The 16,588-nt window shown below is 38.4% G+C and overlaps 1 protein-coding gene across 9 annotated transcripts in view; it reads left to right on the top strand.

Moving 5' to 3' along the window:
* Positions 1 to 16,588, top strand: part of CCDC141 (coiled-coil domain containing 141) — a 143,065-nt gene that overhangs the window by 84,950 nt on the left and 41,527 nt on the right. For all 9 annotated transcript variants that reach the window (XM_060779814.2, XM_060779838.2, XM_060779805.2 and 6 more), the window contains exon 8: positions 9,602 to 9,796. In XM_060779814.2, coding sequence (XP_060635797.2) covers positions 9,602 to 9,796 — 195 coding nt within the window. The remainder of the gene's footprint in view (positions 1 to 9,601; positions 9,797 to 16,588) is intronic.

The following is a 16,588-nucleotide window of genomic DNA, read 5'->3' on the forward strand; positions in this document are numbered from 1 at the left end:
CTTTATTCAGCCTTCTCCCTAATGGTAAATATTCACCAGCATTCATGCAAGGTAATTAGGTTTCTCAGCTGTTAAACTGATATACCTAGAACTGTTAGGAACAATGATATGCCATTGCACAGAAGACAGAGAAAGAGAGAGCTCTCAAGAGAACAAAAAAAAAGTAGTCTTCGTTAAAATAACACACTTGGTTTACCCACAAACTTCATGTAGTCAGCATATAGGTACTTCGCATATCAATCCAGTTACACATAGGAAGTGATTTCTCTGAGTTGATAACACAGGGAATCTCTTTGGTCTGCGAGTCTAATGGAGTCTCTGTTTCTAAAGTATTCTGTTTCTACAGTCTTCTAAAAGCATACTGTTTCTACTGGTGTCTAAACTGTACTGTTTCTAAAATGGAGTCCTGAAAATCCCAGATTTGTACACATGGCCTGCAGCCCTTCCCACAACAGTGAGTTAAGGAAAACTGCATACCAATATACATATATACACACATCGTAAGCAATCTAAATTATATACATAACAAATCACTAATATTGGAGACTTGTAGAAGGTTGCTATTTCCAACAAAAGGAACATAGACATACCTTCATTATCCCTAAATGTTATCTGATTGTTACAGGTAATGTTGCTACCCGTAGCCCTTTACTTCTAGGTTCTGAGTAGATCATGACACCTTTTCAATATCCCAGCAGATATCAAAGAAAAAGGAATGTGTAACGTAGGAAATGATCATGCAGCCAAACTGCCCACTATTCAGAAACTAGATAATAAATGCACAGAGACCGCAGCATGCATGAAGGCTGAGAAAATACTATCATTAGTCAGAAGTTGGTAGTATTCATGCACATTTCTTTCTCTTCCTAGATGGAAATTAATGAACATTCCCAGCTGCTTACTGCCTTGACTAGTGTGTATTAACACCTAGGAAGCAGGTGGGATTGCGTAGACCTTAAGATCTTGTTGAATTGCACCATATGTCATCATTGACCCCATCAGCCAGACCTACTGGGAAACGCAGTTCTGGAGCACTGCACAGTTCCCACTCAAGCGCTAGGATAGTGGCCAGCTACTGGTCAAAGGGCATTTAACAGAATGCCAGGTTTTTAAACTTTGTGTTTTCTCAAATACATCACAATTTTACCCTTGGTTCGCTCCTGACACAATAAATAAAATAGTGTATTGGTTTCAGTGTGTAGCTACTGGTCAAAGGGCATTTAACAGAATGCCAGGTTTTTAAACTTTGCAAACGTAATGAGAAGGCTTTCATGGCCAGAATCACTGGGTTGTTGTAGGTTTTTTTGGGCTGTATGATCATGTTCTAGAAGCATTCTCTCTTCTCAACCTCTGAGGATACTTGCCATAGATGTAGGCGAAACATCAGGAGAAAATGCTTCTAGAACATGGCCATACAGCCCGAAAAACCTACACAACCCAATAATGAGATACCTCTCAATCTATACGAAATAAATAATAAATAATATATTTTAAAATATATAAATTAATGATTTTCATGAAATACGTTGAGTTCCCATGGATTTTGTTATCACTACTTATTTATGTGTTTGTATCTCTTATAAGGGGTTGGTTTAACCTCCAGTTGGCTAGTAAAGCTGAATTACTGTGTCACGAATATGAAATGTTTGGAAAGCTCTGCTCTAAAGACACCAAATCTTGTCTAATTTTGGAATCTAAAGGGGTTCAGCCCTGGTTAGTATTTGTATGGAATGCAGCAATAAATTTTAGTTGGGTGTATTTCAGAGTAAAAATTGACAAAACCAATTAATTTTCTAAGGGTGCATCTCGAATGGATAGAAATGGTGATGCTGATTCAGAGTGGAATACTCCAGATTAACATCACCAGAGGCCTTTACTCCATGCCCTTAAGCTAGTTTGAGATCTAGATGGAGGCTAAACTGCATGGTCACAAGCTACATGACAGCTACATGGCTAAGTGGTGCTGGAACCAGTTCTGTACTATTCAACCATGACCGTTACCTTTCCTTCTTCAATCAGGCATTTGCTGTTCCCAGCAGGCATGAAAATTATGCTATTTCTTGCTCAGCACCTTGAGTGACAACATCTAGAGTGATGATGTGACAGAGGAGAGGGGGAAAGAAAGATTCTCTTTCTACTTTTTCCCCTTCCTACTCTGATCAGCTTGTCACCTCATCAATCGTGTGCTGAGTGACAAACAGGTCATTTTTGTGCTTGGCTACGCAAATAATTGAGGGGCAAGATTAAAGTGTCATTTCCTGTTCCCAGGCTGCCTGAGCACGATGGCACAGTTGGTTACACATCAGCTGTGGCTACTTCTCAAATAAGATGTAGCACAATTGATTACAAAGTTGCCCAAAGTCATAGTTTACTCTGTAATTTTTGGAAAAGCTCCAGAGTATCCTGCATCTTTTGTTAATGTGGTTCAAGGCTACGTTAATCTCAGTCAGATCCTTCATTATGCAACCGCCACAGGGCTGATTTGGCCCCCTTTCAGCATAAAGTACCAGTGAAGATGCACCCTTAGAAACCCTTTGAGATTCACGGGGTAGCCATAAGTTGACTAGTTACTTAAAGAGACATGCACATAACCAAGAGTCAGAATGCTGCAGTGGTTTGAGTGTTGGACCAGGACGCCAGTAGATCGGAATTCAAATCCCGATTTGGCCACAAAAGCGAAGTAGATTACCTTGGGCAAATCACTCTTTGAGCTTCAAAGGAAGGCAATTTATCCTCCTGAATAAATACTGCTAAGAAAATACTAGGATAGAATTACCACTAGTCAATGTTTACTGGAAGGCAAGTAACAAAACAAATTAAACTGTTTTTTTCTTGCTAAACGGAGTTCTGTCCAGTGAAAAGGTCTCACTTGAAACTGAGAGTAGTTTGCATATGGTGTCACAAATCAGGAAGAACGGGAGCTGACTGCAAAATTCACATCATGGTAGAAAATGATAACTTATGTGTGCATTTTTGGACTTATTTTTCTTCTTATAATGGAAATTCAGATTTTAGGTAAAAACCCATAAATTACTTCCTTGTTTAAAAGAGGCGATATAACCAAAAATAAATGTGGCTTGTAAGTGAACAGAATGCTGTCTGCAGATAGTCTAAAGAATAATGAGCCCATTTTTGCAAGATTAGGTGAAGGCTATTAAACAAGTTTAAAATATATTCAATATCCTGAAAAAGTGTGCAGTGTTATAATATAAGAATTTTCCCCAAAACTTTAAATCATGGTAATGTGATCTAATTCAAACTCAACTTAAAAGAGTAAATAGTCAACCTTGTTGGATATAAAATAGCCATAATTCTAAAGGCAAATTTTAGTTGTAATTTATCTAAACAGTTGGTTCTGAGGAAATAATAACTGTGACAGATTGATGACAGAGTTATTTCCACAAAAGTCATTTATTTCACTATGAACTTTGTATCTTTTCTTCTAAGCAAACATTTGCCATGAATGAACATTTTACTTAGCATGATGATGCACAATGCAAAAGAATGAGACTAGGCATTTAGTTCACTCCTGGAGATTCCTATAGCTCAGTCCATCAGATGAATATTTGATTTCATTAGTGCCTTATTCCTACTATGTAATCTAAGTAGCTTTGGGACCTTGGTTGGCAACAGGTGTTTAGCACTGACCATGTTTTAAATTGTGCAAGAACTGAAGGATAGAGGATAATAGATGAAAATGAAGATGAAATTTGGCAACCCTTAAGATTTCCAATAAATAATCATATGTGTTTGTGACACCAGATTTTTGTGGCAGATAAAAACAGCCATAGTATATTGTCTTCCTAATACGTTGACTTTCTAGTATGTTTTCTAGTGTGCCTTTTATGTTTGGAATCTGCCCTGAGTCCCTCCGGGGAGATAGGGCGGAATATAAATAAAGTATTATTATTATTATTATTCCTAGCAAATATTAGAAATGAGAATGAAATTTGATTTTTACGACAAGGTCTCAGTTATATATTAGTAAATAAACATGCTCTTTTCAGACTATTTTATTTATTTATTTTATTTGCTCTATTTTTATACCGCATTTTTCAGCCTAAATCGGCGACTCAATGCGGACTTAAGTAGCCGTTTTATCAGGGGTGTAACTATGGGGCAGGATGAAGGTATTGCCCCTCGTAAAATATTTGTTCTGTCCCTAAATTTATAGCAATGATTAAAGTTAATCATTTTAAAATGGAGTTTAGGTATCCAAAGGAAAAGAGCAGACAAAATTAGAAATGGAATGAGAACAACAAATACGAGAATTCTAGGTATGAACAATTTTCAGTGTCCACTGAATGAGAGAAATTTGGAGACTGAATAAAAATGTCACTTGGGAGGAGCATAATTTTTTACTTGAGGGCACTTTTATTGACATGGCTGAGGAATCCCGGACAATATCTTGAATCACCCTTGTCAGGACATTTTACGAACTTTGATTCATAAGAGTGCATTTGACCTCTCTAGTGGAAAATTCTAAGTACCTACTGTGGTGAAGTGTTAATTTTAACCTACAGTCATGTATAATTATAGGTATGTGTTTAAAGGGGTAAGTATTTAAAATAGCATAACTGGGGGGATGGTAGCCGGCTCAGCTCACCCTGAGCTAGGTTGCCATGGTGAAAAAGGGAGGAGCCAACTGCCACTTGGCAGAGGCAGGCATTTTAAATAGGCAGTCTGTGGTCTAAGAACCGCAGAGAAAGCTGGTTCTACTGTGTTGAGAATCAGGAAGGTTTAGGCTTTTAGCCTGTGTGGTTTAGATAGGTCAAGTTGACTTATTTAGATTTGTAGTTAGTGTATGAGTAAAAAGGGGGGAGAGAACCCCAGTAAGAATCTTTACTGCAACAGAGATAACAGAGGGAAACACATTTTGAAGGAAATAAGTTTAAAACCTGTCTAGTGGAAAGGACAGCCCTCTTAAGAGTTGGTTTATGAAAGGTTATAAATTTAACCTTTAAATTTAACTAAAGGAATATACCTCTAAGAGTTAAGAAACATTGAAACCATTAAGCTTCTTCTAGACTTCAATAAACTTATTACAGTTTCTCTTAAATCCAAGCCTCTGTTTCGTATACTTTCAAGTCAAGCTTCACTACACATTGAAAGAAGACAAATAAAATATTACCGGCTAGTGGCAGTGTTATCGATTTTGTAAATCCATTACAAATTGTAGGAGACCCTGAGATATCAGTGACATCCCTACAACTGGTGGCGTCGTTACACCTACTAAATTACAAGATTCTGCAGGATGAAGCTACAGGAGTGAAAGGAGTATCAGTGTGATATAACTGCATCTCAGATATAAAGTGAAGCACAAGGGAGTCAGTAGATAAGTTTAGATTTTTCTACCATAAACAAGTTATTTTTGTTCCTCAAGCCAATGGGCATGTCAGTCTGGAAGATCTTCTAAGGGTTATGGCACTTTACAGATTTATTTCTACTTTCATCTATGTCCCCAAGGGTACTCGCATTTGCAGTGGCAATCTTAGCAATCTGTTATCTGAAGAAGAAGTCCTATGTACCTCTCTCCCCCCATCACATCATTTGATCTATCTCTATGACAGCCATTCTCTGCCTCATTTTGGAGAGCAACACTGACTACGTATAACATCAGGTCTTGCTCTCCATGGAGCTGGCTAGGATGTGTCCTTAGAAGTAAGCACTGCTGGCTAGGTGATGGTCCCCTTTGGAAGCTACATGCCAACTGCTTTGACTGGCGCTTTTCTCTGGAGATGTACAATTCTTTCTACATCTCCAGAGAAATGGGGGAGGGCACAAGAATTACTGGACTGGCTGCTTTATCATCATCATCATCATTGTTGTGATCTGCACAAGTCCTTTAAGAATGAAACAGAGCCCTAGTTGAGCCCAAATTTTGGCTTTGATTCAACAGATTAAATGCCTATGTAAAATCCTCTGTGGTTACCACACTTCTTTGTATACAATGAAGCCCCTTGGAATGCATGCAGATGAATAACTTTCCTTCATAGAAAAGGGCAGACAGTTTTTGTGCTTCTCGGGTTTTTGGCTGCTGCCCATTTTTCAGGCGATAAGAATGACATTATTTAGCTCAGTGGGGTGTTTTAATGCACCGTCTAGCACTTAATTCAATTCATTTTAATAGTTCATAGGTCCATCCTAAAATATGGCAATTCACATAACAAAATGCATGGCACTCTATATTTTTGTTCCTAGGCCGTATAATTGAATGTATATAGCACTGAAGTGTATTAATATTTTATATCAATGTTACCTTGCATTTGTCATTGTCAATCTCTGTTTAGCAGAGTGGACTTTATGCTACTCAGCAAGGCAGAGAAAGCTGTTTCAAACTCAGCACCAGGGACATAGTAAGGAAACATGATGTTTTCAGCCATTTGAAATGTACTACTATGCTCAGAAGAATATTATAGGTTGAGTCTCTCTTCACTGAAATGCTTGGGACCAGAAGAATTCTGAATTTCTATGGTTTTCCTGAGACGTTGGAATTCTTGCATATACATAATCTTGGAGATAAAACTTAAACACAAAACTCATTTCTTTCATATACACCTTATACACATAGCCTGACAGTACTATTATACACAATATTTTTAATAATTTTGTGCATGAAACAAAATTTGTGGACATTGAATCATCAGAAAGCAAAGATGTCACAGTCTCAGCCACCCAAGTGGATGATTTTGTAGTGTTCTGGATTTCAGATTTCCATATAAGAGATACTCAACCTGTATAGGTATTATTATTATTATCTATACCCTGAAGCTCAAGGTGGCTTACAAAGTTATAACAAGTACAGATAAAATTCTACATCATAAAGACATAAAAAAGATAAAATATAATTAAACCATAAATTGTGTGAAAGGCAATTTAGAAACATTATAATTAAAAGTAGCAACAACAAATATGGTCAGTACAGTACTTTACAGAAAGCCCTTTCCCCACCAGCAGTTTGTTCTCAATGACCTGTCATACCTCTGTACTGCATCCAAAGAAATGGCTTTATGTCTGTGAAAGGTCATGCAAAAATTAAAAAAACTAGTTTGTCTTAGTGCTACTACATTTTTTCTTCCTATTCCACTTCCTACTTTTTATACTGGTAGAAAAAAAAGTCTTCATTGGTCTCCGGAACAACAACTTGAAACAAGCTGTCTAACTTCTTTAGGAAGGAAGCTCCAGAACCTGGAGTAGACACCAGGAAGGTCTTCCCAATGACTTCACCAAATGTAACTGAAGGTGGTAGAACAGCCTCTCCTGAAAATCTTAGAGCCTGAAAGACAAATGGACCATAAAATAATCTAGACCCAAAGTTGTATTGGGCTTTGTATACCATACTGACTTTAATTGTGAAGAGAACTGTGAAGCCAACTAAAGATGGAAAGACTTTCTGAAATGTTCAAAAATGGTTGAAAAAATTGTATTTTCTGTCAGAAGAATGCTGGTTTTTTTTTTTTCACACTATGGCAAATTTTGAATAAAAGTGCACAGCACAACATTTCAGTGCAAAAATTGCTTTCCCACCCCCAGCTCTGATAATGCTACTTCTTGCATTAAAAATACTAATGCACATTTCAAACATAATAAATCCCAGACTGCAAATAGTATTTGAAAAGTGTACAATTTGCTCAGACCATCTTCCCTTGAGGGTGAAATCAGTGAATACAGGCAATTAACATCCTTAGTTGCAACACGGGAATTGTATACTCACTGTAGCTGGCCCCAGTTATCAATGTAGTTCTATTTGGATCAAATGATGTTTCTGACTACTTTTTCAAAGGCCATATGGTGTATGTTATGCAGTCCAAAGAGAATGTAACTAAGGTGTGTGTCATTATAGACAGATACGATGTTTCTAGGATTGGGCACAACTGCTTCACAAGGCTTAAATGTGCAAATGCACAACTAGCCACCATATAAACATCAGCTTCCAAGATCAGAGCCAGATCTAGAAGTCTAAGTGGTGAACCTATGTCTTTATCCTTTTACCCAAAGCTGCCTTTTGCCTGACCAGCAGTGGAACTCTAATGGTCACAGCTTTATTATAGCTGAAACTGCTTGAGGCCTTCTGCATGACCCTAGCGTGGGGTAAGGTAAGGATCCAGATGTCACAGGACCAATGGCAACCCTACCTCGCCAACCCTAGTACTGGAGAAAACATAGAGTGACAAATGTGCGATCCAATATGGACAGAAATCAATATGTGGTTCCATTGTTACCTGGGAATGGCCTCAAAAGTCTGGACCTAAGGCTCCCTAAGAGATGATAGACACATTGGCCCATTTTCCCCAAACTGGATTGACCCTTATGCAAAAGCTACCAAAGATGTGAGAAGGAAAGCCAGTGTAAAATAATTTTTATAAAGGCTAAGCTACCAAAAATGTGAGAAAGAAAGCCAAGGTAATACAATTTTTATAAAACAGTGTTTCTTGCAAGCTTGATGCACTAACACTGAAAGTATGACAGAAGGAAGAGTCAGAACAGAATGAAGCTGTGTGAAATAATATTTTTATGCTCCTCAGGCATACTTCCCTGCTGACTTCTGTACAGAAAAGTTTATCCTTTGAGCTGGCCAATTGCCTGCCTGATGGACCAACAATCCCTCGAGGGGCGGCTTGCTCCTGGAAAGAAGGCAGCAATGCAATGCCTTTAGGAGAGGCACATATTGGATCTTTATGTCTCCTCAAGCAGGGCCTAGGTGCCATCTCATAGGTCCCGTCTACACTGCCGTATAAAAATCCAAATAACTTGCTTTGAACTGAATTATATGACAGTGTAGACCCATATAATCCAGTTCAAAGCAGACAATGTGGATTATCTACTTTGATAATCCAGATTATATAGCAGTGTAGAAGGGGCCAAAGAGGAGGAAAAAAATCATGTTACCTATCTTTAAGCAAGAAAACAAGTGAAATCAAGATTTAAATTCCTTTTTGTTGTCATTGTTGTTTTGTGCCTTGAATTCATTTTTTATTTATAGCAGTCCTAAACCAAACCAATCACAGGGTTTTCTGTGGCTAAGAGTATATAACTCATCCAAGTTCACCCAGTGGGTTTCCATAGCTGAGATGATTATTGAACCTTAATAATCAGACTAATAGTTCAATGCTTAAATCACGCCAGCACACTGGCTGGCTATCATATATATATATATATATATATATATATATATATATATATCCCCAGTTACGACTAACAGCAGTTCCACTTATTTCAATGTGCATAAACAAGGCTGAATTAATATATTTATCCAGAGTTTCCTCACTTGAAGAATTAATTCGACTCTGGAATTCTACCCGTATTTTCCTTTTTCAGCTCCTTCTCAATCAGTCTTTAGAAAAAACAGGAAAAATCCTACAATGATTTTTCTCTCTCTCACTCTCTCGGATTTAAGATGGCTAAAATAATTCAGCAAGAAATTGGCATCCTATAGTGTAGGGTTTTACTGTGGGTTTTATTTATATTTTTAATTATCCTGTTGTTTGCCACCTTGAGAGGATTTTCCTTCTGAAAACCTGGTGATAAGATAAATGAACAGTTGTTGCATTTGGATGGCAAATGGCAGCCCGCAATAATGAAGTTGATCTTCTCTTTTTAGGAATGGAACTCTGTTGTGGAAGAATTGAAATCTGATGCACTAAAAATTCTGTTTTCTGAAGAATATGCTGAAAAAGAGCACTTAAAGCTTTCAAATCAGAAAATTAACCTGTTGCAGACCGAAGTGAAGCGTTGCATGGATGACCGGAAGGCTTCATTGCAAGAAACCAATGACTTCTTCACTGCAGCAAGGAAGGTTAGTCAAAGGTTAGATCCATAGTAGTAAATGACTCTTGGGGGTATATTTTACTTACTTAGGCGATCCCTCGTTGGACGAGTATGATAGTCTTCCAGGATCAGTATTCTGGTGGGTCCGTAGGTGACTGCGGAGCCCTATTCTTGACCTGCATCTTGGCTTGATGCGCCTTCCTCTTGGCACGTTTCTCTCTTTCGCCCTCCATTCGTGCCTCTTCAAATTCTGCAGCACTGCTGGTCACAGCTGACCTCCAACTGGAGTGCTCAAGGGCCAGGGCTTCCCAGTTCTCAGTGTCTATGCCAGAGTTTTTGAGGTTGGCTTTGAGCCCATCTTTAAATCTCTTTTCCTGCCCACTAACATTCCGTTTTCCGTTCTTGAGTTCGGAGTAGAGCAACTGCTTTGGGAGACGGTGGTCGGGCATCCGGACAACGTGGCCGGTCCAGCGGAGTTGATGGCGGAGGAACTACCATGATTCCATAGCATTGAGTCATAGTTTTAAAGTGATGTCAAACTGGATTCATTCTATTGTGCAGATAGACTCACTAGAGAATGAATCCACTTTAAATCTGGTTTCCTCCTCCTGCAGAATTCTGGGGTTTGTAGTTTAGTGAGGCTGTTAAAGGCTCCTCCCTAAACTCTAAACCCCAGAATTCTGCAGGAGGCAGAAACCAGATTTAAAGTGGATTCATTCTCTAGTGTGATCAGGCCATTAGACTGAACAAAAATGCTCCGTGCCCCAAATATGGCTTATATTCCAAACACCAGGTGGTGCTGTGTGCATAGACATTCTTGGAAAGGCAATAAAATTACTAAAAATATATCAGAACTGCTTGATGTTTTTTCAAGTCACAGAGACTAAGTTTAGAAATTGGTCTCTTCTTTGTTTGTGCCTTGTTCTTGTGTTAGGATTGGTTCTCAGAATGGATCACTACTACTCTAGCAAAATATCCAGGAGGTGCTTATGGTGTTCCCTTATGGTCCTGGCAGCAGATGATATTGTAGTAATTTCAAACTCTTCTCTCCAGATGGCAAAGGCATGAGTTGTTGGGAGGCATATTCTCCCGCAAGATCATTGGGCAAAGCATAAAGTTATATCAGTTGCACACAAAAGCTGCCCGGCTCAGCTTCTGAAGGCATGCATCTACTTCATCTCTCAGCCCAGCTCCCCTTTCCAATAGGTTTAGTTGGTCTTAAAAATATAAAGCATTACAGATAGCCCTGCGGCTATTCAGCTACAGTTTATGCACCTCTCTCACAATTACTCTTTGTGTATTATTGAGCCTTTTTTGCCAGCATTTTTTTGCTTTCTAAATAATATTACATTTTATGTAGCTTAGAAATATTTAAAAGGCATTTCCTCTCAGATGTTGAGCTTTTATACCATTTACTTCTGTAGGAATATTTTTGCATACAAAATAGAATGTTATTTTTTAAATGTTGCATAAATGTTATTTTCTTAACCACTTGAGTACTTTGAATGGAAATAGAAGGGAGATATAAGTAAGCAAAAGCTGCAAGTCCACATTTTCCCTATTTTGTTTGCCAAAGGAAAAACTGTTTGTATATGTGTGATGGGGGTTATGTGAGACTCTTTCTGCACTGCCAAATAAAATCCAAATTATCTTATTTGAATTGGATTATATAGTAGTGTAGAAGGGGCCTGAGTCACTTGTACTTGAATTATTCCCAATTCCATTTTTTCTGCCCAATCAAACAATTTCTGCTTCACTCATTAAATTTGACTTTCCCCCCACAGTGTATGTCATATCATAAATAGGTACATAGTCAATATAATGCTGATGCTATGTCTGTTATATGCCTACAGGTTGTGGTGACCCCTTCTACACTGCCATATAATCCAGTTCAATAATTCAGACATATGAGTGTACACTGCCATATAATCCAGTTCAAAGCATATAATCTGGATTTTATATGGCAGTGTAAAAGGGGCCTGTGATGAACCAGTTGCAGAGTTTGCTTGGCAAGCTCTGTTCAGAGGAAGTATGCCATTGCCATCATTTCAGGTTGACAGCATGAGACTTGCCAAAGGTCATCCAATGAGTTTCCATGGCCGAGTGGAGATTCACACTCCTGTCTCCCACAATCCTAGCTCAATGCTTAAAACACTAAATCATGCAGGATCTACTTAGCTTATATTTATTTCTGTGACAGTATTGCAGTAATGGACTGAGACCATTGCTTCTGAAAAATTACTGGCAAAACAATGTGAGTCAATAATACTGAAGGTTTTTACAAATTCCCCTCAATTTCCATCATCCTTATTTTGGGATCAAATCTTGGTTAGGCTTTGTATTTTCCCTCTTGTATCGTAACTAAGAACATCTTAGATTTCATACCATTAAACACATATGCATTATAAGAACAACCTTTGCTGTGTTCTGCCCCCTGAAGGCCTTACTACTGTAGCTGTATATGACAGCAGACCCTTCCATCACTTTTTCACTAAGGGCACTTCTAGACAGGATTTAAACCAGCTTAGGAATGGGTTAAAGAAACCCACTCTGAAGCGGTTTAAGTCCCCATGCCCTTCTGAAAGACCTGGGCTTTCCTGGGGGCTGTCCCCATTCCAGCGCAGTAACTACTGTGCTGGAATGTACCCTCCAAAAAGTTTTAAATTTTTAAAAAAACCCTCACTAGGTCACCTTGAGGCTACTCTAGCAGCTCTCCTGGCACGTTAAAATGACGTATGAGGAGCAATCCCCCTCCCCACGCCTCTTCACACATAATTTTTTGTGCCAGAAATGCTGCCAGAGCAACCCAGTAAAAAAAATTAAGGCTTCGGGGGGGGGGGGGGGAGTGCCCTCTTTGCTTCTCTGGTGTATGTATTTCATTCAGGATAAAGCAGGGTTTTCCTGCTTTGTCCTGAATTAATCCTCATTCAGACACCTCAGGAAAAAAATCAGACAAGGCCCGCATTTTGACATTTCACACAGTTCAAACCAAGGGGAAGAAGCAAGTAACCAGGAATATGCAGGTACTGATAATAATGGTCTTTCTGAGTTTGAGGAGCCGGAGATTGAAGCAGAGTGAGTCTTACTCCCCAACGGAAGGCCATAAACATCAAGACACATTGCCATCATTCATCACGCAGCAAAGGGACAAGGAGGGAATGTGCTGCTACCAGCAGTTATTAAGAAAGAGGCACTGACCTAATTCTGCACCTGTGTCTGGAGACAGCTGTCTATAAATACCCCTGGCAGCTTTGTTACATTCAACTAGCAATACTTTTCAGTGATTGTGATTTCTTGACCTTGGACTATCTAAGGTGTACAAGTAGTACTGGTTTTATTTACCTGTACTACTTACTTGCTAAATGAATTCTTACTAACTAATGACCATTCTGTTGTTCCTTCTTTCATTCGGCTGGATACTCTGTGGCCCCATCCACATAGCTGTAAAATCCAAAATTATGTATATTATTGGTGGGGATGGGCAGCAGCAGCTAGAAAACACACACCCCTAAAGCACACTTCAGTGCACATCCACGTGGAAACTATGTGTTTAAAAAAGGAGGAACTGTGAAATTGGTTAAAAAAATACACTGCAGATGATCAGGGTATAGATGCTGCACGGTGAAAATTTAGCAGGAACATGCACAGCACCCATGTAAACAGTGTCACCATTAGAATATCCCAATGGATATTCTGGATATGGAGCTCTCATGAAGGTAAGCACACACACTGCCCCAAGAGGAAAGTGTTTCCCCCTTTTTTGAGGTCGAAGATAAGTCCCATTCTCATCCAACAGGCTGCTGTAGTCCAGCATGGTTCTGTTGGATCTATTCAGCATGAGGAGAGCTTTGTGGACTCCACAGGAGCTTTTTTTTTTTTTTTTTTTTTTTTTTTTTGCAGTTTCCAGGGTGGGTGTGGAAACTCTCCAGGATGGAACTGGATTCCTTTAATCCACATCCAGATTTGGATTATGTAGAAGCAACCTGTTGACTGTCTAGGACTGACTTTTAACTCATTAGAGATTATCACACTATAATATTAAAAAGTTGGTATACCACTTTAACTTCTATGGTTGATTCCCATAGAATCCTGGGATTTGCAGTTTAGGTTTGGCCCTTTAAAATTCTCAGCCAGAGAAGTGCTGTATCTCACTAAACTGCAAATCTCTGAACCCCATGGGAGGCAGCTATAGGATTAAAGATGGGATAACATTGCTTTAAAGTGTAGTGTGATGACATCTTAACAGCACTCCAACCATCTGGCTCCTGTGTCTCTTACTGGCAGGAACATGGCAGGACACTAGAAGACCTGATTGATTCTCTGTTAAACAAAAGCATGTACTCCCCATGTGCCTTATTTTATGTAGAAATGATTTTCTTGGAAGATGAAAGTGGGTTTTCTCATGTACATTTGCTCCTGCTCCACTGAATTTGGCAGCACATACCAGCAGGTTGTAGTGCATACCAGTACTGAGAAGGGCATTTTAATGTTTTAACATCTGGTGAGTTTTGCATGAGAGATTTCTTTTTTAAAAAATTGAAGAGAAGATAACTGGAGAAGATACCACAAGATGTACATTGCAGAAACAGATTTTAAAGTTTTCAGACTACATAATTATTTCTGACTGGTGCGCATCTACACTCTAAGCAGTTGTTTATTTTTATTTAAAGATTTTTATCTCTGTTCTTCAGGCAAAAAGGATCCCAGTGTGGCTTAAACAACACACAAAATCAATAAAAATAACACAAGCCCTACCTGCAGGATTTCAGTTTAAAAGACAATGCAAAAAGAGGTAAAAAGGCTGTGAAGGGAAGAGAAGAAAAGCATACTCATGCACCAGTTCATAAAGTTACACTAAATTAAGTTAGTTATATAAATACCATTTTCTGCCTCATATGTCCTGAAACATATAGATAAAGATTATACATTGGTATCAAGCTAATGTTACTTAATTATAAATAATCTTATTCTTCAAAAAATTCCATGCTTGCTTACAATAGCGTGGCAGCGGCAATGAGCGAATAGTTCCTTTGAAAATTTAATTAGTTTAACTTTAGAGAGATACTAGTTTTGTTTAGTCCTATCTCAGAAGAATGGCTAGATATCACTGTATAGTTATTTTTCCATGGATCTTATACATCAGAAGAGATCTAATGATTCGTTTTGGCTCTTGACAATAACTTATATTAAGAATGGATGCCTGAAAAGTAATTAATCTTAAAATATGCCACTCGAAAAAACCAAAACCAATTAAATTGGGTTTTAAGCACACCTTTTTAACATGTGCTTTTTAGCTGTTAACCCGATTCTGCCGGCACTTTGGCTAAATGTTGTTTAGCTGCCACCCAACCACTCTCCCTTTAACCCAGTTACTTTCAGGTTTTTGGCCAGGTGTAGAAGGGCCCTTGGCATTCTTCTTTGTCAGAGATCAACATTATGAGAGCATGAAACCTCAATATAACTACTTAAGCACCAATAATGCAATGTCCTTTTCAACACATGGAGTCCTTTCAAACTGTACAGTTCAAGCAATTTGATTCCAGTCTAACAGCTGTGGTTTTATCCCATGGAATCTGGGGATTTGTAGTTTAATGAGGGACTACAGCTCTCTAGGTAGGAATTTTAAGCATCCTGAAAAACTGCAAAGCCCAAAATAGTATTATTTGAAGGTCTCTTCGACAGGCAAATACTTCACAGGCCAACTAAACAATTGACAATTTTAATTAATGCATCAAACTGTTCCAAAGTCCATCTGTGAATAGGAACTCCTCTTATATAATATCCTTGAGAACTGCCTCTGTTTCAAACCCCTATAGTAGAAGCAAAACACAAACATTTTATTTATTTGCTTGTTCATTTTACAAACGCACCTATTGCCCTACAGTCGATAATACTTTCCAGGGTGGCTTACAGAATAACACTAACAAAATTGTAAAAATACAATAAAAGTACAAAACCCAATGGCCCTAATTTAAAATTAGTGTCAGCAATGTCTCCACTCCTTGAAACACAATATATCGTTGCAGTGTTTCTGTCAAGTTGTTTACTGACACATTTTGACTGGCTGGAACATTACTGTGGCTTGTTGCTCATGTAGGAATAAATGGGCTGCAAATGTTTTTTAAATGAGCTGTAAATGCGATCAAATCTTAACTGAAGCTGGTATTTTTTAAAAAATAAAAATCTTTACAATGTGTTTTCCAATGTACAGGTTTCATCAACCAACTGTTGCATTAAGACCCGTAAAGGTCTTACCAAAGCAGGATGAAAAGTCCATGTTACCAAGTATCATGTTATGTTGACTTGGCACCATTTGTGAAACTGTAGCATTATAGGAAGAGCTAATCCTGTCAGCCAGAATGGCAGAACAGCTGTCATGGAAAAAACGAGCTCAGTGGACTTCAAACTTCCTTCTCTTTCTTAGTTTCATTGAAATTAATGAGAGTGACTTTGGAACCAAGTCATTTGAGGTTTGTCATAATAAGCTTTCTGGTAGGAAGTCATCTCAAAATCAGTGTGAAATATAATGCTGCCATCTCTTTAAAGAGAAAAAAAAATTAAATGTAAAAAAATAGATAAATAAAATAGCACTAAAAGATGCCCCCTCCATATATCTCCGAAATTAATATATGCCGACGTCTTAAATTAAGAAACAGCTTCCCAAGATCTACTTAGACACTCACAGGAATACCTCTGCAAGTGAAAGTCCAAAAGTGGCAGCCTAAAACCCGGAATCTCAATCAGTGGCTGAGACTGGATGAGAAACTCCCTCCTGGGCACACAGAAGGTGGGCAACATGGAAGGTACTGAACAGTCTGGC

The sequence above is a fragment of the Anolis sagrei genome, chromosome 1 (genome assembly GCF_037176765.1).
Source record: "Anolis sagrei isolate rAnoSag1 chromosome 1, rAnoSag1.mat, whole genome shotgun sequence".
NCBI classification, from domain to species: domain Eukaryota; kingdom Metazoa; phylum Chordata; class Lepidosauria; order Squamata; family Dactyloidae; genus Anolis; species Anolis sagrei.